Source organism: Spea bombifrons, chromosome 5 (assembly GCF_027358695.1).
Source record: "Spea bombifrons isolate aSpeBom1 chromosome 5, aSpeBom1.2.pri, whole genome shotgun sequence".
Lineage (NCBI taxonomy): Eukaryota > Metazoa > Chordata > Amphibia > Anura > Pelobatidae > Spea > Spea bombifrons.
The window spans coordinates 85,513,460-85,537,733 of record NC_071091.1 but is presented as its reverse complement, the minus strand read 5'-3'; the positions used below and the strand labels follow the sequence as shown (position 1 = coordinate 85,537,733).

The following is a 24,274-nucleotide window of genomic DNA, read 5'->3' as shown; positions in this document are numbered from 1 at the left end:
GCCGCTTGCCCTATATTTCCAATAGGGTGCTACTTTATGTAAACTTTGTAGGCTGTTTTTGTACGGGGATCGGTGACCTATTGGATGTATAGGTTCCTGAAACTGACATTCCTAATTTATACACAGCCCGCTACACGTTTCCTCATGGTGCCCTTTAATCGACCTTAGACTTGACCTTTGGAAACATGATTCCCTCCTGGGAAACAAATGCTTTACAAACCCCTCATTCTTTAAGATTTCCTCTTTCCTGAATTAAACTGCTCTACTTGCTTTTCTGTCACGTGCTTACTGAAGTGGAATAAGTGAAATACCCAAAATGCCACTGTGCCCCCTTGAAGTATGCTAGGACTTTGAGAGTCAAGGAAGTTTGACAATACAGGTCAATAAATTGTATCAATGAAGAGCTGAGCTTTGGGCAGCGCTGTGTGTAGGGTCTAGAGCAAGAAGGGAGACCATAAACTGCACAATAAAACAATAACGTAATCCCTCTCCCGTCTTAATAGTGTGATCATGATCACGATGCCATAGCGCCAGTCCCTACAGTCCCTACAGGAGCGATCTGTTACAGATCTATGACATTGAAGGCTCTACTACCTAGTAGACCATCAGAAATGCAGAAAGCAAGCCCTCCTCCCCCCACTGAAAATATTATGGAAAGTGGAGGGGTGGGGAGGGCACAGATATGTTTTTTTTTTCTGTTGGGGGAGTGGAGAAAGGGATTTCTTTTCTGGAGAGGGAGGAGGGAACAGAAATATTCAGCGGACAAGTCTCCAAGTGCCAATAATCAACTAAAAATGAATGCCTCTAAATGACAATAAAAAAACATCAGTCACTTTCTCAAACCCCAGCACAATAAATAAACTGCATATATGTATTAGAATATATAACATTGTATAACATTGTATAACATGTATAACATTGTATAACATTGTATAACATTGTATAACATTGCATAACATGGTATAACATGGTATAACATTGTATAACATTGTATAACATTTATAACATGTATAACATTGTATAACATTGCATAACATGGTATAACATGGTATAACATTGTATAACATTGTATAACATTTATAACATGTATAACATTGTATAACATTGTATAACATTGTATAACATGTATAACATTGTATAACATTTGAGCAGCAGTTTCTTCTCACCTTTGTTTGGCAGCTGATTGGTTCAGAGAGACTTTGTAAGAGGCAAGATGGTCAAATCGACTTGAAAATAAAAAAATGAAGAATGTTTCAGATGTTTAATCAGGGGAAATCGTACTTACAGGAACAAATGAGAAAGCACGAGCATGGAGCGCGTTAACCTGTATCTGACCTGTATCCTCCTTATGCATCTGTTCCTGTGAGCACAGCTTATTAAATATCTGAAGCAAAGTGAGGGAAAAGTTCTTCATTTATGTATTTGACTTAGGTAGCTGCTAGAACCCTGATGGATATACACCAATCAGCCATAACATTATGACCACTGACAGGTGACAAGTGAATAACACTGATAATCCTGTTATCATGGCACCTGATCAGTGGGTGGGAGATATTAGGCAGCAAGTGAATATTTGGTCCTTTGAAAAATGGGCAAGCGTAAGGATCTGAGCAAGATTGACAAGGACCAAATTGTGATGGCTAGTCAAAGCATCTCCAAAACTGCAAAATGTGTTCCCAGGCTGCAGCAGTCAGTACCTATCAAAAGTGGTCCAAGGAAGAAAAAGCAGTGAACAGCGACAGGGTCATGGGCGGCCAAGGCTCACTGATGCATGTGGCTGTCTTTCGTGGTTAAAGCCAACAGAGGATATACTGTAACTCAAATTGTTAAAAAAGTTAATGCTGATTCTGATAAAAAAAAAGGTGTCAGAACACACAGTGCATCTCAGTTTGTTGGGTATGGTGCTGCGCAGCCACAGACCAGTCAGGGTGCCCATGCTGACCCCTGTCCACTGCCGAAAGCACCTACAATGGGCACGTAAGCATAAGAACTAAACCACGGAGCAATGGAAGAAGGCGGCCTGGTCTGATGAAACATGTTTTCTTTTACATCACATGGATGGCCGGGTGCGTGTGCGTCACTTACCTGAAGAACACAAGCCACTCAGGATGCACAATGGGAAGAAAGCAAGCCAGCAGAGGCAGAGTGATGCTTTGCTCAATGCTCTGCTGGGAAACCTTGGGTCTTGCCATTGATGTGGATGTTACTTTGACATGTACCACCTACCTAAGGATTGATGCAGACCATGTGCACCCATGGACACAGTATTCCCTGGTGGGAGTGCCAGGATAATGCACCCTGCCGCAAAGCAAAAATGGTTCAGGAACGATTTGAGGAACACAACAACGAGTTCAAGGTGTTGACTTAGCCCCACAACAATTCACACAGAGAGTGCGTGTTGCAGTGCATACAGGGTTCAACCCAAGGTAACAGGGAGCGAGGGGAGTATGTATGTTCTTTATGTGTATGCATGTAAGTGTATGCTGTTTGTTACTGTATGGCATTAGAGTGCATGTTAGTGTACGGTGTTAGCATGTGTGAGTGCTCCTGTATGGTGTAGAGTGTGTTTTAGTGTATGATTTTAGCTTGAGTGTGTGTATGTTAGTGGATGGCGTTAGCATGCATGTATGTCGGAGAGTGTTAATGTATCTTGTTAGAATAAATGTTACTGTATGGTGTTAGCGTGAGTTTCCATGTCTGCTTAGGGTGTTAGAGTGTCAGAGGGGAACCTAGGGTTAGTTGTATGAGGGTGATGTATGTATAAGCGTGTGGTGTTGGAATGAATTCTCTTGGCTGCTAGAGCGAGCTTGCATTTGTTAACATGTAAGTATGTTCTTGTTACCCATGGGAGGGGGATGCCAAAGAAATATGCACCCAGACACCTCATGAACACTGTTTGCATTATTTGGTTCCCTTTTAGGTATACTGGAACTTACCTTCAATGATTGCTACATCTCTTTTGCTCTGTGGTGGTTGGCTTAGAATTTTATCTTTGTTTACTTTGTGCTGTTTTCAGTGTTATGATAAAAGCGCTCTAGCGGTCGTAATTTACGTAATTTGCTTTTCATTTTTTATGGTCTTACTTTACTCGTATTTCAAGCAAGTACTATACCATTGATGATTTGAGGGTTACTACAGCCATGTATCGTTAGTTACTACTAGCTTGTTTCTATGTGGACACATTAACATCCACTTTTACCGACGCACTCAAAGGCTACAGGGCTGAGTTATGAATTCCCAAGCCTGATTCACTGTGAGAGAGCTGTAATGTATCTAGAATGAGCATTTTGTGAATGACATAAAAGCTGTGGCTGATGCTGACTCTGCTTCATTGAAACTGCAGTCAATTTCAGACAGTGAAAGTGGAGAATAGTTTTTTTGTACCCCTTCACTGCCAGAAAGCTTGAAAAGCATTGCTTTGAAGGCTATGTGTGCCTTTTTCCCCTCCTGATGTTTGTTTTATGTGATGTCACAGGTCAGGGATCACCTAGTGTAGAGAAACAAGTATTGCTCTTACTTAAATAAAGTGCGTAAAAATACAAACCCCCCTCTACTCTCTCAATGGAATGTTTTGAAAGACTCAGATAACATTCTTTAACTTCGCCCCTATTCCATAAAAGAAGTATTGTTTGCTCCAAGCTAGAAAATCGTTTCATTCAAGGGGGAAAAAAAATCATTGCAACGAGAAAGAGAGTAACATTTGCAGAATACACAAAACAAAAATGACTTAAAATGAACTGGCCACATATATAAGCGTATCGATTAGCAAAGCATAGATCCTGACTGCATGTTGTGTTAATCCTTTAATCTCTATATATATGTATCTATATTGTATACGCACCAAATGCGAAATAACACATTAGCACAACTCAGGGAGCTTCACTTAATGATCTTTGTTTCAGGTTAAAATTATTATTATTATTTATTGTTTTATATAGCGCCATCAAATTCCGTAGCGCTGTACAATCGGTAGACAGGACATAAGTAGTATGTAACATAACAATTTGACTAACAGAAACAACACATTAGGATTAGGAGTTTACAGAGGGATTTAGGGTGTATTACACAATAGGTAAAAGTGCAGTTGTTAGGGATAGACCAGCCACACTAGTGTACTGCAGTATTGCAGGAGAGGGCTAGGTGAGCTAAATAAATATGGGACGGCGTTAATGTGCTATGTTGTAAGCGTCCTTAAAGAAGTGGGTTTGAAGGAATAAAGGCACGGAGAAAGACAGATAGGCCGGGGAGAGCATTCCAGAGGATAGGGGCAGCCCTTGAGAAGCGGGCATGAAAGAAAGAAATCAGAGGATAGGATAGAAGGAGATCATTGGATGAGCGGAGAGACCAGTTAGGAGTGTATTTAGAGATGAGTGAGGAGATGTATGGAGGGGAACCGCTGTGAAGGGCTTTGAAAGTAAGAGTAAGGATCTTGAAATGAATCCTGAAGCGCACAGGCAGCCAGTGAAGAGACTGACACAGGGGAGAGGTGTTAGTGAAGCGATGGGAGAGGAAGTCTAGCAGCAGCATTCAGTGATGAACTACTGTTTCAAAGAACGTTAAAATGTTTCGATAGTTGGAAAAAATGTAAACTTTTAGGAATTGAGTATTACGAAGAAGTTTTATAAACACAGACAGGACACCATAAAAACCCCAGTTACACTTCTATGTTTACATACTGGTTATACCAAAAAAGATCTTATATTATAGACCCATGGAGATCCTCATTTAATAATAGCTCACGGGATTTCTTTAGAGTAACAATATTATACCATATGATAAATGCCATTATATGATCTAATTAACACATGATCGATGAACGTGTCCAAATATTTAGAAGCTGGATTTTCATGAGAAAACACTCTACAGTGTTTATTCAGAATTATTTAGTGATAAACAGATTTAGGGGTGGGGGAGGGGCAATTGCATATGGGGGGATTCTATAGAATCTCTTCATGCATCTTCATGGGGTTCCACGGAAATTTAAAGGGACCACACTGTTATCATAGGCATGGAAGCGCATATGATGAGTGGGGTGTCTGTTTAAAAAGCTATTCTCTTGTAATATCACGATCACCATAACACCTAATAGAATTTATCCTTTTGAAAACCCCACGTTCACCACTTTCCACGATAACTGATCTTTATGCATCTTGTTCGTGGCACTTGAGGACAAATTTGGTGATGGGTGATCCGTGAAATCTGTTTGCCCTCTAGTGTTCTTCTCTGGTACTGCATGCCTTTATGTAAGCCGTTTGTAATTATGCCATTATTTACATTACTTCATTGCCATATGGATCTGCAATTTACCGCTGGTTGGCTCTGTTCTGCGCGCCTATACATGTCCTTCATATCCACTGGGATGCACTGACAAGTCTGTTTCCACAACCTAGGAATACATTCGGCTGTAAACCAAAACATTACCTCAATAAAGATGGCCGCCAATAGCTTTCCCATTACGCGCACTAGTGACGCGTTTCCTGTGGGCGGCCTCTCCTGTATAAAAGTCGGTGAAACGCGAGAGACCGTCCTCTTTGAGTTTTGCCAACAAGGCCGAAACTCATCGCTGTGCGCCTTTGCCTGACTCACCGCTGTTCGCTCGGCAAAGCCTCTGCACTGCTCCGTCGGACGAATAAGTCGGTCAGGGAGGTGATCAGCTATGGTGAGTGAGCCGTATAACGCCGATAAAATCAGCTCCGGTGTCGCGAGTGGGCCACATGGGCTGCCAATCTTATTTACCCGCGGCCTGTCCCTCAGATCCAGCATCTCCGGAAATGGAACGCGTGCTTCTTAGTCTGGCCTTAAGCGTTGATTTTAATATCCGTTGATTTTAATATCTTTATTTTCCGCCAGCTGTAAAGCTTCCGGTAGCTTCGAGCGGTAAGACATCCTCTCGCATGTCGGCTTTTTGTATGAAGGCTTCGTGCTCGGCCGACGTAAAACTGCAGTAAAATAATGGGCCTTGTCGCCCAGTGTGCCAATCTAGTGCTTTTTTTTCCCCCCTAATGTGTCTCTGTGCACATTCTTTGACTTCTCTCATCTCTTAACCCTGTCATTGCTGCTTCTTTTATAGGCATTTAAAGATACAGGCAAAGCCCCTGTGGAACAGGAGGTCGCCATTCATCGTATCCGGATCACACTGACCAGCCGTAATGTGAAATCCTTAGAGAAGGGTAAGTCTCGTGGGGACTGACTTCGGCAGTTTGCAGCTATTGCATAAAGCCTCGCCAGGCTGCTGTTTGTAAATCCTGTCTGATCAGGACACTTGTTCCAGTTGGAGTAAATACAGGGGTTTTCCCCACGCAGCATGAAATGAAGCTTTTTCCTGGGATTACAGCCTTCCACTTGTATATTAGAGGCTGTTGGCTTCTGATGGCCACAAAGTTCCCCGCCTGCCTTTATACAATCTGGTGTTGGTGAATGTTCTTGTCTAAGTTGGCAATGAGGATACATTTTTTTTAAATGATTAAACAGTGATTGTTTTATACGCTATTCTGAGCCGACTTAAATACTCATTCAGTGTAGTGTCGGGGTTTTTTATTTTAATGCTGGTACTGACATAGGTTTAATTAAATGCACTTTTTTTATAGTGTGTGCTGACTTGATTCGTGGGGCCAAGGAGAAGAACCTGAAGGTCAAGGGACCCGTGCGTATGCCCACCAAGGTAATGGAGCAAACTACATTGGCTTCTGAATGTTAGTCATAATTTGTTTGCTGCTTTAAAGCTATAAGGGATTGTAAGCAAGGACCTCTACGTGATGTATCAGCTTGTCTTAGTTTCTTTGAATGCATGTACTGTAAGAAGCGCTGCATAAGCTGTTGGTGCTAAATAAATAAGACGAGGGAGCAGATCTGTGGTTTGCGCATATGCTAAAAGCAGCTGCCTTCTTTAATGTACTCCCAGCAGACAACAAATCTCGGTGAAGGAAACTTTACATTCTGGTAAATTATGGGGGTCACCAAAGGGACGCAGGGGGGAAACAGCAACATTTCACATTTTATTTTATATTTTCAGACTCTGCGCATCACTACAAGAAAAACACCCTGTGGTGAGGGTTCAAAGACATGGGATCGCTTCCAGATGCGTATTCACAAACGTCTGATTGACCTGCACAGCCCATCTGAGATTGTCAAGCAGATCACTTCCATCAGTATCGAGCCTGGTGTAGAAGTTGAAGTAACCATTGCTGACGCATAAATGCTGAAACTTCTGTTAAATAAAAGCCAGTAAAAACATTGTGTTGGTTCTGGTTGTTTCTTATTGTCAAATATCTGATCAGCAAAACTGAGATGAAAAGGGTATTTTTGTACCGGTTAAATAGACAATGCTAGTTGACCATTTGGCTAGGGTGTACATGGCATGTGTAATATAAGACTACTTAAGTGTACATGATTTAACCCAAAATGAAAATCTAGCAGCACCTGTGATCTACCGTGGGCCACTTCTGTAAAATAAATGCCCCATGCTGTTATGCCTTTGCTTCCCCATCTGTTGCACGCATGGACCTGTTCATCTGAAAACCTGCTTCCCACTGCATACATACCATATACTCAATGTCAGATGGCTGAGGGTGTCTGAGAACTGCAAGCAGGAAAGTGGGGTGGAAGACTGTTAGGGGTCTTTAGTCTAAAGTGATGTGGCTCTCCGGTTAAGTAAATGTGTATTAAACTACAAAATAAGCATTATTTGCTTGGACCGTGATCGAAGCTGTTACAGAGAGCTGACTTGTTTGCATGTGGGCTTAAACAGAGCCATGTCACAAAGGATAATTTAAGACTGAAGGCTTGACTGTTTTCACAGGAGTGGAATAGTAGTCAGCAGGTAGCTGTCATATCTATGTTTTGTACACCATTTGTTGAACTTGGTACTTCATGTGGACATGGTACGTCATTGCTGATGTGTGATCAGCGTTGCGCTGCAGGCCGAGAACGTGAGGCACCCAATCCTCCCCGTGCATGTGATCGCTTTAAAAGCTAATCACATGTGTTTCTTTGAAAACTGATGGATACAATGTAAACATTGTATCTGTCTGTTAGTCTCCCTACTCCTGTGAGTTGGAGAGACTGAAAATGTTCCAGAAGTGTGTCCGGAGCGATTTTTCTTACAACAAATATTTTGATGTAGATTTTTCACTGCTAATCAGTGTTCTGATTAACAGTATTTTTTTTTTTTTTTTTCTTCTCTCGTAAAAAAAGGTTGTGTGGTTAGTGAGTGGGAAATTGATTAGGTAGGGTTTAGTCTAGGGTCAGGTAGGGCTAAAAAAAAAAAAAATCCTGGCCGTATAGGGTGGCTTCCGAATCATGATAACTTAATAAATATATTTAGGATATTTTTTTCCCATTGGTTCAATGTGTGTACATTTTATATGTATGCAAAACATTGTACTACCCAGCTTCTTGATATGGTTTCAAGTGAACATCCTACTTGTGCTGAAAAAAACAATATATGATTTGTGTTGGTGCACTAACTGAGAAAGAGATGAAAGACAGCAAAAACATCGCTGGGCTTTCAGCGCAAACATGGTAAAAAAATAAAAAGCCCGGTCCTGAAGCAGTCTGTGCACCTCCTGATACAAACTGGGGGCTGGAAACAATTTCCAATATTTGGGGGTTTATTCATTATGAGTTGTGGTTTTAATTCCCTCACTTCATTATGGAGGATCATCACGGGCAGGTTTCTCCAACAAGAAGGTTTGAGCTGCTGTTTAATTCAATGGATGAGGGATTTTTGGAGATTTCATGATCCTCCACAGCTGACTAAACTTCCTACAGCAGAAGATCGCTTGGGTTGGCCCTTCGGAATGCATAAAGCCGTAGAGCGGAACTCACTTTATGAATAGACTGAATAGTTGGAGGATAATGATTTACTAAAGATTTTTAGAGCGGATGACCGTACTATCGTATCATTTTAAATTGCATTTAGTTAATTTTGAAATGTAGATACACAGAACTGGCTTTATCGATAGTGAATCAGAACGGCATGTTCGATAAAAGTGTCATAAAGACCCAAACACCTGTGTTTCCTTGCACTTGCTGTGGCGGTGTTTCAATAAGGCACTCTGACATCAGCTTAAGCGTGAATTATACACGGAATGATGAGCCCAATCATTTATATGCTTTATCATCATCACTTCGGTGAGAAGCTTTAAGTAGAAACATCCCTGTTGTACAGCGGTCTGTAATATGATGGCGCTATATAAAACAATGAATAATAATAATGCTCCATCGGGTGTTGTAGGTTGATCATAAATTAAACAATTGGAATTAGCACCATTTTAGATCAATTTATTGCACCAGAATTCCTCTTCCACTCTGGGTGTATTTTAGATCCTGGCATCCAGAACCCAAATAGTAACCAACAAGCTACCGAGAAGCCTGTAATTATATAGGAAGAGAGAGGGTTAAGTTTTGTACATGGCCACATGCATGGCAGGGTGATCTAGTCTGTGATATTAGCATCATGTGTGTAATAAGCAGAGATAGATTTGCCTGAACGGGGTACACAAAAGTTTCATTTAAAAAAGTATGTATGCTCTGAATGAAGAAATCTGAGGGTCCCCACTGTACAGCGCTGCGGAGTATGACGGCGCTACATAAATCAATACATCATAATACAAATCGCCTTTCTAGCACACGCTGAAAGTCTTCCGAAGATGCGATCGCACATTAGCCAATCCAAATCCTCTATGTGTGGTGGGCGTGCCACAAAGAAGCCTATTTACCAATCATTTCTGCAGCCTTTTCCTCAGAGCCAATAAGATTGCGAGCAGAAGAAGCACCTGGACCGCGGGTTGTATGAATAGAGCCAGCTGAGCGGTAGTTTGCGTTGAGATATCGGTGGGTTTTCGGGCTGTTTGTCGCACCGGGTTAGTATTAGGTTAGCGGTGCCGGTCACATAGCGAGGTATCGTGTGTGTAAGTGGTGTGACGTTATATAATACTTCGCGGGGGGCGATTCGTCTGCCCAGGGTGTTTGTGCCGCTGCTCCGCATCGCCTTTTCTCTTCTATGAGGTTAATTAATCCTGAATCCGCTGCGTGTGTTTTGCTGCCAGGGGGGGTTCGGGTTATACGGCTCTGATGTGACCGCTGCGCGGCTCTGCCCCGGTTTATATCGCTGCGGGCTCGGTTTGTCAGTAACCGGCACCCAACTACTGCTCAATCATCTCATCTAGACTGTAAACTCCTATAAGCAGGGCCCTCCTCACCACCTGTCTCTCTCTGTCATCCTATGTTATAAACTACTTGTTATGTCCTGAATACCCTTTGTACAGCACCATAGAATCTGGTGGCGCTATATAAAACTACAAATAATAATTTCACGGCTGACATGTATGATTTAGGAAGCTGATGCAGGAAGCGGTCAGCAGTTGATGCTGATAATCTCAGTGACTGCTTGGTGTGTCTGGATAAATCTGACCCTGGTGGCAAGCGTGCCTGCTGGAGCAATATATTAAATCCAGTAATGTGGCAAAGACCTGCTTTTATCTGCTTCTGTTCCTATACACTTCCTCTGCTGCAGACTGTTTATGTTGTTCTGGTGATGCTCCCTGCACAATCCCCACACTGAGCTGACGCTTTATGGCAATGCTAATTAAGTCCGTTCTTCAGTCTTTCATTAGTCTATAGTTTATCACAGGCGGTATGATAAGGAGTTGGGTGACGAGAACAAAGCTGGGACGCATACAATTAGTCTGAAACTATTTATAAAATAATTTGGTCCGTCGTTTTGTCGATGACCTTGATGTCAAACCGTCAATATGTGGTGCATGTAGTGTGACGGACTTCAGTAATGTACTTCTGCGAGTGTAAACTTGGTATAATCTGTCTTTATTAGGTTTCTTTAGCGACAACATGGATTCTAAAGATGAAAGTTCAATCTACCTTCCGGAGCTGAGCTCTGTCCTGGATCCTTCAGCTTGCGGTACCATAAGCGAGAGCATCGATTCTTCCTCCTTGGTGTCGGTAAGGGTCACAATCACAAACGTTTCATCATTTGTTAATGGCCAGTGTGTGTGTGTGGCCTGTTACTTCCCCTCTATCTTGTGTTGGGGTGGTTGTCTAACTGTAATCCACTGAGCATTTTGGGGTTAATACTGAGCTGGGAAGAAGCTTTGATTCTTTGATGGCTTAAATTTTTTTCTTTTTACATTTTTCCTTATTTGATAACTTGCATTTTTTTTTCTCTCCTTGAGAATGACCCGGTCACCCATCCATTGAAAGTATATTTGAGAGTGCGACCCTTTTCTAAAACTGAGCTTGCTAGCAATGAATCCCAGGTAAGTTTTTATGTTTATTTCTCTATTTGTAGACTTTTCTAAAATCAATCTTATAGGATAATTAGAACAGAATGTGGCATCTAATGGGTTAAACATGTAACTCGTTTAACATGCTTGCTTCTTATCTCTAGGATTGCGTGACTACTGAAAGCTCAGAGGTGGTGTCTCTCCAGGCTCCTAGAGATTCATCTGCTATGAAAAACTGTGAAAGGGGCATCGGCCAATCTGTACACAAATTTACTTTTAGTCGGGTCAGTAAACTGGGCAAAAATGCGTGCATAATCCTGTATATCATGCTTCCCGCTCGGCAGATTTAAAGTTCAGCAAGTTACTCTTCTTCCCTACCAAGTTGAGTCACAATTTCAGGAACTCTTTGGTCCCAGAAGTTCTTAAGAACTTTAGGGTTTTCTGTTCAGTCTGGGCCTTTTTCATGTGCCTCTTTTACTTAATGCAGATTTTTGGCCCCGATACATCCCAAGCTGAGTTCTTCAAAGGCACAATGAAAGATTTAGTCGATTCCTTTGTTACTGGGCAGAACGGTCTCGTGTTCACGTATGGAGTAACCAATGCTGGGAAAACCTTTACCATTCAAGGTACGAAGGTCTTCTCGCTTCTTTCTTGCCGCTCCTAGATTGAGGACACTTACTGAGAATGCCATTGTCTCCTGATAGGTACCCCAAAAGACGGGGGCATACTTCCACGGTCTCTGGATGTCATCTTTAGCTATGTACGGGGAAGGCAATACCCAAAAATGAATTTGAAGCCTTATCTTGGCAATGATGTTATGAAATTGGATCCTACACAGGTCAAGCAAGAAGAAGCCATGAAAATGCTGCTTCTTTCTTCACTGAAGGAGGTTAGTATCTGTTCCAGTTAATTATTCAGTTCATTAAAATAAGCATATATCTTCATTAATATGCATAAAGGAACCTCTTGGTCATTGTAAATAGTTTGACACTCACAAGGACGATACACCTGTCTACCGAATTGGTCCACGCAGTAATTCTCTGGATGGCTCCTTGAGGATGACCTTCTGGCAGGCAGTGTGATTGAAGCCTTTATTATGAACCGTGTGTAACTATACACGTGCAGCAATGCTAACTTGGCTGTATGCCTTGATCGAGAGAGATTTATAAATACCTTTTTCTTATATAGGATGGGATGAAGACTTCTTTAAGCTCAAGTAACCTGAAGCAAAGTGTGCCTACTGAAGTACCATCAGACTTGGGTAATGCATGCTCTGTCCACGCATTTAGATTCCCAGGGTGCAATATATTCAGCATATACCATTAAAATAAAACTCCTATCTAAGGCATAAATATTGGATTTCTGTCACTATATGGCCATAATATTGCCAAGTCCGCCACTACGTCGAAGTACCCAAAGTTTGAGTCCAATCTAATTCTTTCAAGGCTATATTGCTTACAAGGTAGTTTTGCATGATAAAGGTCTGAGCCTTTAAGGCTGGAAAATGGGCAGATCAGATGAGCCATTTGGCTCTTATCTGCCATAAAACCGTTTCCTACTGTACTGTATTGAGTCTTAAACCAGCTTAAGAATGCACTTACTATATGTGCAATGTGAGTAATATGTATCATAAATGCCAAGAGTAATCTCCTTATAAAGCATGCTAAAAGGGAGATAATGCATAGCTGGTGCAAGTACTACTTTGCCGCCAGTGAATCTTATAGCCTTAACTTTTTGTGACTGACTGGGAAACTCTATGTAGGAGTGAGATGCAATGGTTAATACCTCTACCTCTGTGATGGTTGGACCAAAGTGTGTTGATGAATTGTCTTCCCAGTTTAGCTAGACTAGTTAATTCCTCCCCCAAAAAGTTAAACTTGTATCTAACGTGTACAAAACTGGGACTCTCATGTTGAAGTAGTGTGCCATCTGCAATGTCTGCTCTTCGCAATGAGCCCATAATGTGGATCTGCCTTGTATGACTACATGCTGACTCTAATGCCTGTACATGGACTGCGTCTAATGACTCTTGTGTATTTAGGGGATGACCAGCACCTTTATCAGTTCTCCACTTGGGTGTCATTCTTTGAGATATACAATGAGTATGTTTATGACTTGTTGGACCAGTTTCCCTCCTCAAAAAATCAAAAGCGACCAGCTTTGAAAATCTGTGATGACCAGTCTGGAACCTCTTACGTGAAAGGTATTTTGAGAACTTGCATTGATGTCTGTCTTCTAATAAGAAAACAATCCTGAAACTTGCTTGCTAAAGTCTATAGAATTTTATCAATGATTTGCTAGCTTAAACCAAACTCTGTGTGCTTGGAGACCCTGCAATAGTCCAACCTTCTGGAAAACCAAGGGCTAATAGAATAGAGCATAGATATGTTGCCAAACTCAAGGCTGGTGTCAAATGATCTACAAGGACTCAACTTCCTGGAGATTGTTGCATGACATCTTATATAGAAAGATTAGAAGATAATCCTTGATACACTGAGAAGAGCCGACCAACTATATGTAGTCGTGAAGACTGCCACAACTCTAAAAGTGCATGTTTTTGTTCTCTGCTGTAGATTTGAAGTGGTTTAATATCACTAGTACAGAAGAAGCATGCAAAATACTGCAAGCTGGCAACAAAAACAGAAGTCTGGCATCTACTCGAATGAACCAACAGTCCAGTCGTAGGTATGACTATTCTGGAAGAAGGGTATTAAAACTCCATAGGGCTTTCATTCTTCATGGACATGCTGTGGTTTTGTCTCCTAGTGCGTTAATCATACTTGGTCTGTGCCTGTAGATAACATTTGCAAAAAGAAACTGAAGACATTCCCAGGAACTTGTGTAGTTTGTGGTGCCCACCCCACCCCTAGTAACTACCCCATGTCTACCAGTATGTTTGTCCAGGCATTTTGTTGACGAGCTAAAGCCGCTCCTAGGCAGTCTTATACTGGGTTGGTTATATGGATTCAACACGTCTGAATGTCGGCATTGTCTGGTTAATATTAGTGTGCCGTTGTCTGGGGATTATGTGGTTTCTATATTTTATAACTTTTTTTTTTTTTTTTTTTTTTTTTTTTTAACAGCCATAGTATATTTACTGTACGGCTTATCAAACTAAGTTCTGGAGATGACCCTAATGTACTTGGCATGTCAGAGTGAGTATCTAACACATTCTATTTAATATAGCTATAGACTTTTAATTGATAAAGTAACTTGGCTCCAGATTATTTCTAATGTGACACAATGTGAAATGCATGTGTATTTCTGACCTTGTCAAACATGTCTCTGTACAGAATCTCTCTCTGCGATCTGGCTGGCTCTGAGCGGTGTAATAAAACTCAAACCGTCGGTGACCGCTTGAAAGAAGCGGGCAATATCAATAATTCTCTGCTCATCCTTGGCAAGTGCATCGCTGCTCTCAAGCAAAGTCAGAACCCAAAGTAAGTTACGGCCAATGGATGGTGCCTTTTTTTGCACGTAAATGCAGCATTTTATTTTTTTGTACTTTTTGAACATAAGCCAATATCCACTAAAACAGTGGTGCCTGTGGCTTTTTTTTCATATGGAAAAGGTAGCTTTGTATGACTTATGACACGACTTTTAGCTGTTCCTATTACTGGCGTTGGTCACTATTGTCACTGATCTATACGGTATTATGGCAAAACCAGCGTTTTCAGTTTCTCATGATAACAAACTTCTCTTGATTTCACTTCTTGGTGCTTGGAGGGCTTAAAATCCAAGGGTAATGGAATAAGAGGCATATGCTGGGGTAACTGAAAGAGGGAAATCTTAAATTAAGTTAAAAGGTTTAAAGCTAGCACAAGGTGGGAGATCTTAAACACATTTATTTTGTGAACCTGTTTTGCCTTGAAACATTAATTCGATTGTCCTTTTTCTCACAGAAAAGCCAACTATGTTCCATTCAGGGAAAGCAAACTGACTCGTCTGTTCCAGCCATTTTTTTGCGGAAAAGGAAAAGCTTGTATGATTGTGAACATTAACCAGTGTGCGTCTACATATGACGAAACGCTTCATGTTATGAAATTCTCAGCAGTCGCTAAACAAGTGAGTGGACATCCCAGATTCCATATTATGTTAGAACGCAACATATTGATTAGCTCTTCCTCATCGGCGCATACTTCTGTTACTGATTGTTTACGCCATCTTTGGATGATGCGTGGGATGCTCAGACCAACCTGTCGCTGTAGTGCTAAATGCAAGAATGCTTTTAAGAATTTAGCCATGGGTAATGGGTGACTGCAGAACTATTTTGGTGACGCTCAAGGAATCTGGAAGTATTTTCAGTTGAACAGGCATTTTTTCTGTTAGACATTTCTCATGGTTCTACAGCATTCCTTATTTTGTGAAGGTTAGGCTAATGTCTCGGAGCTGAATGTTTTCACTAGTCAATCTGTGACCCTCAATGTTGCCTCCAAACTTCTCCTTCAGATCAAACTCTAAAGCACTCACTACGGCCTAGTTTTTTTTTTTTTTATTTCTACTATATTTTGATTGAACTCTTTAATTACTCCCAGGTTGTTCAAACTATTCAACCAAAAAGCTTTGAGTTCATGAACTCAAGACTAGTGGGAAAAGATGGTAAGGTTATAACTGATATTGATGCCAATGTGTCTATTGAAGACCTCCTTTCAGAGGATGAGGATGAAGAAATGGATATTAGTATCTTGAGTCCAGAGGTAAGGATCCTGAATGGGTATTGGTAAGATACTCCACGTCATAGTAAATGTCTGAAGTTCAAAGTAACACTGTCCAAAGCTAGAACCACAGCTCTAGCCATGAAAAGTAACAAACACAATTATCAGGGCATGAAGTGCAAAAGCCTCTTAACTTCCCAGCCCCCAATTCAGTTGGATGTACCTACTTATTGCTCCCATAGCGCGCCAGAGACTGGCGACACCGGCAGTCTTTTTTGCCAGATGCAGTTGGTCACTACACTGTATTTCGATCATGTGCTTGCTACCGTAACAATAACATAAATCACCAGCTTATACGTGATTAGATTAGTGTGTGTCTATAAAGTCTACACACCCCTGTTAAAATACCAGGTTCTGGTGATGGTAAAGGATGAGACAAAGACAACACTAACAATTCAATAAGAAACAAGCTGAAATGGGGGGGGGGGGAATAAATGGAAAAAAAAAAACCTCACAATAACCTGGTTGCATAAGTGTGCACACCCTTATAGCTGGGGCTGTGAAGCATTGACCCATCACATTCAAACGCATGTTAAATAGAAGTCCGTACACACCTGCCATTTAAAGTGACTCTGATTAATCACAGAGTTCAGCTGTTCTAGTAGGAGTTACCTGACATTAGCTTAGTTGCATCTCAGAGCAAAGCCATGGTCTGCAGAGAGCTTCCAAAGATGTGTAGACTTTTTCTATCCACTGCATATATGTGCACTCGTACGTGATTTATGTTATTGTTATGGTAGATAAATACATAAGATACACGCCAACCAAGCTTCAGGGAGCCCCCCTCTCTGAAAGGAACAGACAAGTCAACATTACATTCCTGACATGACTGTTTAGCAGTCCTTAATCCCTAAGACTGTATCCATTCATGTGAATTGTCTATAATAAGTGTTGTGGATCGGTGTTTAAAATCTTGTTTAAAAAAAAACAAAAAAAAAAAAAAACCAAGAACTGTCTCACTACAAAAAGTGACAACTCTGAATTGATCAGGATTTTGGAACTGTAGTTCTGAAAATTAATCTTTGAATTCCCAGGACCTTCTGAGAAAGATAGAAGAGCTTAAAGAAAAGCTACTCGCTGAGCGCCAAAGCAAGCTTGTCATTGAATTACAGATAAGGAAAGAGATGGGTGAAGCTATGTATCAGCAGATGGTGGATCTTGAAGAATCTTATGGGTAATGTAGGATGGTCTTCTATGATCTCTCATTTTCCTAAAACTTAATGCAAACCCTGTAGATGCCTTTTAAAGAAAAGCTTTACTACAAAACTGGGTTTTCTTACTCTTGTGCATGTCTTTGCTGTAAATGGTTTCCAGTCACAAGGAATGAGGCTCTTCAGATGTTCTGTAGACTTGTTGCTACCTCCTACCGGACCTGAATGAATTACAAGCTTAATTGTACTGTCAATGGGCACCAAAACCTCTGCCTCTTCCTTGTGGACTGCCATGGTGACACTGACCACTTATACTAGTAATCTTGGGGTGGATATCAGAACCTCTAAAAATTTCTCCTATAGTTCCACCTGGCTGCTGCAGATGTCCACTCTATATAAAGGGCTAATTGTGGTCTTTAATAACTAAAAATGAGATGTGCAGTGGACGGGAGACTTCTTTTTAGATGGGATTTGAAGTCTGATTGGCTCCTGTACATGTATGCTATGGCTTGAATGGATGAAAATTGAGTTCCTGTTGAAAGTTTTTAATATATGGAACTTGGATATCTGTTAGTAGGGTGGCATCCAATAATATATTATAAATATTTAGCAAACGGTTCGAAGATCTAAAAGAGAGCTATGAAGAACAACTGGAGAACAGGTTAGATATGTACAAGAAGGCAATAAAAAACCATGCATACCGGCAAGCTCTGGAGGAACTTGAAGATAACTATGTACCATTGGAAGAATTTCAGACGGAACAGGAAAAAGTTGAGGTAAATCTCTGGTATTTGAAATATGGGCACTCCTATTATGTTAAATGCAACTGTCTGTTACCTGCCAAAGCACAGGGATATTTCCCTTTAAACTTCTTTCTTTAACAGGAACGAGATAACCGAATACAAGAGTTGGAGATTGCACTTGGTCAAAAAAGATATTCAGATGGAGATGAAACTAGCCAAGGTAAACTGGTATAATGGCTTGTTTCCATATTGAGAGATAAGTATTCCAGGCTTCTGTAATCCAACTAAGCTGCTGTTGCAACCCATACTAGGGTTTTTTCCTTTTGTAACGCAGCACCTTCCGAAGGTTTATAATAACCGCATCATTTGATGTCTGTCTGGTTAGAGGAAGCATGGCCTGGGCTTGCATAGTGTGTTGATACCAAATACTACTGCGTAGAAGACTGATCTTCTGTTTGGTTCGTTCAACCTGCCCAGATCCTACTGGGATCACTTTTGCAGTGGTCTCCATGCCCATCCATAGTGGCTCCCAAGATGGAGTACAATAACTTAAGAAATGTGTGTTTCCCAATCATACAATTTAAAAAAAAAAAAAAAAAAAAAAAAAAAAAATCCTGTAATTTTGCACTTAAAAACAACCACTAGATGGCGGTAAATGCTTAACACAACTGCAAGCTCTCTGGGCGAGGGTTTGTACAAATGAGCTGCTAAACATTGCCTGACACTGCAGACCTCGCACCCATCCCAGGTGACTGGAACATCCCCACCATTTGCATAAGTATTTTGCTAATGACCACAGGATATATGCTAGCCCTCTCCACTGGAACAGGCCAGCCAAAGGTTAGATGATGCTGGTTCTGCTGTGACCACATTGTACTTTAGTTTTAATATACACTTGCTACCCAGGAATTTTTCATTTCCCTCCCACCCGTCTTTTCCTCTTAGATCCCAATGCTATGCCCCAGGTTTTGGATGCCTTCATGAAAAGGTGTCAAGAGAAAGACAAGGTAAGCCTTGCTTTATTTTATAGGTTCCATAAAATGGTCTAGCAACACTGTTTAAAACATCTTCTCTGATCTGCATGTCACGTGCCTTAGAACTACACATTGCAGCTGATTATTCAGTGTAGGGTAATAACGTGCAGGGCAATGCTGGCACCAAGTGCTCATATGGGAGGTGAATTGCAAATATAAGTTTCACTATCCATTATCCCTTCACTTTTTTTTTTTTTTTTTTGTTTTTAGATCATATCAAATCTAAAGGGTCAGGTTGAAGAGATTAAAGATGAGGCTGCATTAAACACTGCACGGTTGAACGAAGAAATCAAAGCATTGAAGCAACATCTAAAAATCAAGGTATGCAAAAAGTTTGTCTGGGTGCTTTTCACACTAGTATAGCGCCATCATTCAGAAGTTCTGCCCAACGGGATCATGACTGGGCACTGGTTGGCATTTGTTGGTCACCATATCTGATTTGGCAGAAAAAAAGTGTGGTGGATTATTTGGTTATAACTTTTAGGTACATCTTTAGCTTTGAGATTAAGTTTTTAACTTTTCTTACAGGAGCAGGAAGTGAAGGGTCTTCAGAACCTCGCGGAACGTGCTATCCAGCTCGAGGCGTCTGTAGCAGAGCTTCAGGGAGAACTTGATGAAAGCCGTAAACTTGTGTCGTCGGTGGATGTTTGTGAACCAAAGCCTAAAAAGGGCTTGTTTTCCAATCTTAGAAGCATGACTGGCACACCAAAGAAAAACAGCAAATCGACTGAAAAACCAGAAGCCACAGGTACTTCTAGGAAAAGACCGCTTCTGTCTCGTGTATAAAGAAGCAAAAAAAATCTCTGTATATTAATGTTGTCAATTATGTATTTAAATAAAGATTTTAGTTTATATTTTGCTATAAGAATCTTCTGATTTTTGTCTATAGCTCATATCCAGCTGAGTATCGGCAGGTAATCTGTGGTAGCATTCAATGGGTGTTTGGAATGGAAAATCTGTCCTATACCACGTGATGGCCCATCCCTCGGCACATCTTTGAGTTTGAATCTGGCGGGAAAAATGAGCAGGTTCAGTTTGGGGTAAAACTGCTTTTTTTTTTGGGGGGACAAGGTGCTTTATTTTCTTTCAAATAAAGTTGCCAGTTCACTAAATTATGAACCAAAATGGGGCTTTTCAGTTAAGTGACCACAGTAAGGGGACACGTGATGACAGATGTGTACATTACACATGAGTATTCAGTCAGGATAAACTCTTCCCAATTTTGCTCAGATATTTTAGCCAAGGAACACAACTGACTTTTGTAGTTGGCCATAAAGAATGTCAATGGTGCAAACTGTGTGGCTACCTATTTAACAAGGTGATATTTGCTTCCAGCAGATCAGTTTAAATGGTTTGTAGTTAATGAAGCCAACTACTGCCAGGGATAATCATGAGGCGAGGCTGTCACAGATGACTAATTGAAAGTTCTTCCACAATCTGAGGGGCAAGATCTCTTGGGGCAGCGTGCTGGAGGATTTAGATCTTTTAGCACTCTTACAATGCAGGCAAGCATCCAAACCAATGTGACCAAGCATGAGACCTGGTAGTATGGATAATGTAGATGACTTTGGGTGGAAACGCTGCGTTTCTATAATGCAGGGTGGGGGTGAGCCTTGTTAGATGTGGGGAGAGGCGCTGGAATAAGGTAAGGAGATGCAACCATGTGGACTGACACTCGTGTTACTGTTGATGCTGCAACAATGAAAAATAAATGCCGCCATTGTCAATTGCCCGAACAACAAAACAAAGATGCAAATTGGACAGTGCAATGCACTAGTCTTGTTTAGTTTCTATTAAAGCGTGAATCTGAGCAGAGTTCTTAAGCGCACATAGTGCAGTGTGCTAGTGCCCTTCTACACACATGCCACACACTCATACACAACAAATGTTACTGCCACATAAACTAATGCAATACCCTGCATTAACTGGAAACTGTGTCAATGAGATCTGTTGAATCTCAAATCCATTAACATAAAGTACCTTAACTAGCAATAACACATAAGATTAATGGTCTCTTTAACAAAAAAAAATGTTCTAATGAAGATTGTTCATGCTCTTGGACTTCTTTCTCAGTGTAGTGGATGAAAAACATTGAGCAGAGAGGATATGAAACCTTTTAGGTGACGGTGGATTAAACATTCTAGTAGCTTGGAGAGTAAGGGAAGAAGAGATTGATTATAATGTAGACTATAGGGAAGGTTTCTTTAAATACATGAGCTGTGAGCATGTTAGGAGTTGAGAATATGCCAGATGTTGACTCGAGGTTAGGATAGGTGTAAGGATAGAGGGAAGAGTAAAGTGGGGAGGTAGAGACATGTCATGACAAAACACTAGAAACATTGTGGGCTAATGGGACAAATGGGTTAATAGTGGCTGCTGGCAGTGAGAGGGCTTGAGGTGCTGTTTTAATAGGATCATGAAGGAGGATGGTATCACTGATGCTTAACCTTATTCTTCTAACCTCTGCTATGATGTATGCATCTGAAAATAGTTTGAAATTGTTCTCCAGTTAGGATATCCAAAAACTGGTATCTCTGCGGCTCCATTAGACTTGAGTTGTGCATCTCACACCAAGGACTTTGAGGTTTGTCCGATTTTAGCCCAATCCATTATGCGATGCAGAATTGACACACACACACACACACACTTTTGCCTTAAACTGTTTCTTTCCCAAATAAATCAAGTGTAACCATCTTGTCATTTATATATAATGTTCTAACATTTATTACAATTGATACAGAATGATCAAAACCATGTGATAAACATCATAACCTTTACAACAACATTTATGTACATTAATTTTATGTGAATAATATAAGTGGCACTGCTGGAATGGAGAAGGGGAGGTTTTAATAGTAAGTGCATCTTGGAGTTAAGTGCATCTTCTCCATTCAGTAAATACACATCTAGGTATCACGAATACTGCTCACTTTAGAAGCTTGCAGACATAGCTAGTACCTATAATGTCGTCATATCCGTAATGCATGTCTGTGTGGGTAAGTTATAACATGCTATAGATGCGTATAAATGCTTGCCGTTCTTGGCCAAGAAGACTGCTGCAATCCAGTTTATGATGGGATTTCCCAAATCACCAGTACCACTGCCAGTTAAACACCTTGAATTGCCTTAAGGTATTTGCTTGTGATGTCCTCAAAAGAAGGCATGTTTGTCACATGAGCACATTAAGATTCTGCCATTCTATAAACCCAAGACCCTAACAAAAAGCGGACCAGTCAAGCATACGGTTTATTCAGCGTATGATGAATTTAATTCTACATAACTATTATATATTCACAGCTCTTCATACATGCTTACCACATTTATACATTATATATATATATAAAAAAAATCCTAAATATGTATTTTCCATAGCCAGATGTACTGAACACTGTATACTCATAGAATCTGAGTTCCATACTGCTAAATTACATCAACTTCTTCTCGGGTAATAAAGGCTATAAAAATGTGATCATTCCAGGTTTAAAAAGTAATAACTGCTTATTGCTGAAGGCCGAATGTTTTTATGACCTTTATTTTTTATTCTTAATCTTAGAAGGTACGATGTTTGTGAAGAATGAATGATTTGTTTGAATACAAGCAGAAGGAACCCTCCAGCACTGTTGTTGCTGTATTGTACATTTAAGCTGAGGTAGACTCAGATAGTTGTGAAATGACAACCAAGTGGTGCTTGGTAAGCCAGTGTAGACTCAAGCCTGATTTGCTTTTTAAAGTGAATCACAAGTAATCAAAGCATGCCATGTGTTTGATGGCAACAACGGGCCACCACTAGCTTGCCGGCAGCTAGTGCTCAACCAGCTTCATAAAAGACCAGCTGTGCATCAGACATGTACATCACATTCCTTTACATCAAGCTGGGTTCACAAACGAAATGTTCGACTCTTCGTGACATATATGGTTTGGTTGGTAAATGCCAGAATCCCATTCATACGCGTTATATAGTACATGCCGTAAGTGTCAGAATGTTATTTCCCTGATGTATAGCATGCATCGTTATATATTTCATTCTAACCGTACCATACTGTCATGGTTTACTGTGACATATGGGAAGCTTACAGAGCTGTATCCATAGATCCTGTGCATCTATTATTATCACACGTTTTAGAGGTGTCCAACCTGAAAAGAGCCATTTGTATGTATATTAGTAAGGTTACAATATTCCAAGTAATATGACATGATCCTGTACAATAATTGCACATTTTGTTTTTCTTCCAGGTTTGTACATAATAGAAAACCATAGACTTTACAGATATACGATCAAAAAAATAGTATGTTCCTGGCTATTGTAATTCCAATCTCTTCAGTATTTACAGATTTGAAAGATGTTTGGAAGAGAAAACGGCAAAATGGAATAACCAGTTCAGTCACTTAAAGCAAACAATGATGATAAAGCCATGCTCTAGGGCTGTTGTTGGTATTGTACTTCTGTTGCTGTGTAGAAATCATCTAGCACACTCTGTAAATACTCAAATGTTGGCCGCTCCTCTGCCTTCTCCTTCCAGCACTCTTTCATGATTTCATACAGTTCTTCAGGGCAGTTCTCCATACGAGGCATACGGTAGCCTCGCTGTAGCGCGGACATCACATCCGCGTTACTCATCCCTAGGTAGGCCACAAAAAGAAGAATTCTTAGCCAGACTCAGAATAAAAAAACATTTTTACAAATATTCAAGTGTAGTAGGGGATATGATAAACCTTTACAAGTATGTTCAAAGTCAATACAACAATCTATTTTAGGAATAATGGAATAGATTGCCATCTGAAGTTGTTTTTAGGCCAATTCAATCTATATATATATATAAAAAAAAATGCATGGTTGTTTTTCCAGATATAAAATCCATACAGGTTTATCACAATGTTGATTTAGGGTGGGTTTCACTGCCTGGGAGTCTAGAAGGATTTTTTTTGCCTTCTTCTGGATTTGTGGAATGGTTGAACTTGATGGACTATATTTCTTTTTTTAAACTTAATCAACTATGTAATTGTATACGTAACCCATAATCATTTATTATTTCAAACAAGAACCTCAAATATCATTAGTTTATCAAGTATTCTAAAAACATAACCCATTTCCTACCAGGTACCATTCATTTAAAAAATTACAGAGGTGCTTAAGTAACCCACCCCCGCCAATGGAGAAGCTCTGAACTAGAACATTATTCTTGATTTTTTTTTCAATATAACCCACTCTGTTACTATAAGGTCTTTACCTGGATAGGGAATTTTTCCAAAGGTTATTATTTCATATAGGAGTATTCCAAACGACCACACATCTGACTTTATTGTAAAGGAGCCAAAGTTAAAAGCTTCTGGGGCTGTCCATTTTATAGGGAACTTAGCACCTGGAAGAAAGAAAGAGAACATGTAATTGAA

The 24,274-nt window shown here is 40.4% G+C and overlaps 3 protein-coding genes and 1 non-coding gene across 5 annotated transcripts in view; 3 read left to right on the top strand and 1 right to left on the bottom strand.

The window, feature by feature from the left end:
* The first annotated feature begins 5,502 nt into the window (after nucleotides 1-5,502).
* Nucleotides 5,503-7,233, top strand: RPS20 (ribosomal protein S20). The gene is made up of 4 exons (XM_053465978.1): nucleotides 5,503-5,659; nucleotides 6,071-6,170; nucleotides 6,588-6,661; nucleotides 7,013-7,233. The coding sequence occupies exons 1-4, from the start codon at nucleotides 5,657-5,659 to the stop codon at nucleotides 7,193-7,195; spliced, it is 360 nt and encodes a 119-aa protein (XP_053321953.1). The 5' UTR covers nucleotides 5,503-5,656; the 3' UTR covers nucleotides 7,196-7,233.
* LOC128498576 (small nucleolar RNA U54) lies at nucleotides 6,434-6,502 on the top strand. Its single transcript, XR_008354788.1, has one exon. It is a non-coding gene; the product is annotated as a small nucleolar RNA U54 (small nucleolar RNA).
* A 3,615-nt stretch (nucleotides 7,234-10,848) lies between the features above and the next one.
* LOC128496361 (kinesin-like protein KIF20A) lies at nucleotides 10,849-19,680 on the top strand. The gene is made up of 18 exons (XM_053465966.1): nucleotides 10,849-10,965; nucleotides 11,190-11,273; nucleotides 11,405-11,524; nucleotides 11,728-11,866; nucleotides 11,945-12,129; nucleotides 12,429-12,515; nucleotides 13,293-13,443; nucleotides 13,814-13,925; nucleotides 14,324-14,395; nucleotides 14,534-14,680; nucleotides 15,143-15,305; nucleotides 15,776-15,937; nucleotides 16,990-17,129; nucleotides 17,717-17,882; nucleotides 17,991-18,069; nucleotides 18,795-18,856; nucleotides 19,094-19,204; nucleotides 19,412-19,680. The coding sequence occupies exons 1-18, from the start codon at nucleotides 10,849-10,851 to the stop codon at nucleotides 19,667-19,669; spliced, it is 2,355 nt and encodes a 784-aa protein (XP_053321941.1). The 3' UTR covers nucleotides 19,670-19,680.
* Nucleotides 19,681-23,279: 3,599 nt separating this feature from the next.
* The window catches only part of LYN (LYN proto-oncogene, Src family tyrosine kinase), a 34,241-nt gene continuing 33,246 nt past the window's right edge, over nucleotides 23,280-24,274 (bottom strand). For both annotated transcript variants that reach the window (XM_053465970.1, XM_053465968.1), the window contains exons 12-13: nucleotides 24,112-24,243; nucleotides 23,280-23,503 (exon numbers count right to left, since the gene is read on the bottom strand). In XM_053465970.1, the coding sequence (XP_053321945.1) occupies nucleotides 23,301-23,503; nucleotides 24,112-24,243 (335 nt within the window). In that variant the 3' untranslated portion in view covers nucleotides 23,280-23,300. The remainder of the gene's footprint in view (nucleotides 23,504-24,111; nucleotides 24,244-24,274) is intronic.

What these genes read in the sequence shown, in the direction of transcription:
- RPS20 (XM_053465978.1), top strand. An exon ending in TGTGAAATCCTTAGAGAAGG is followed by an intron (nt 6,171 to 6,587) that starts GTAAGTCTCGTG and finishes CTTTTTTTATAG; the next exon opens with TGTGTGCTGACTTGATTCGT. An exon ending in CCGTGCGTATGCCCACCAAG is followed by an intron (nt 6,662 to 7,012) that starts GTAATGGAGCAA and finishes TTATATTTTCAG; the next exon opens with ACTCTGCGCATCACTACAAG.
- LOC128496361 (XM_053465966.1), top strand. Translation starts at nt 10,849, where the DNA reads ATGGATTCTAAAGATGAAAGTTCAATCTACCTTCCGGAGCTGAGCTCT. An exon ending in ACTTGGGTAATGCATGCTCT is followed by an intron (nt 12,516 to 13,292) that starts GTCCACGCATTT and finishes GGGGATGACCAG; the next exon opens with CACCTTTATCAGTTCTCCAC. An exon ending in TCTCAGCAGTCGCTAAACAA is followed by an intron (nt 15,306 to 15,775) that starts GTGAGTGGACAT and finishes AATTACTCCCAG; the next exon opens with GTTGTTCAAACTATTCAACC.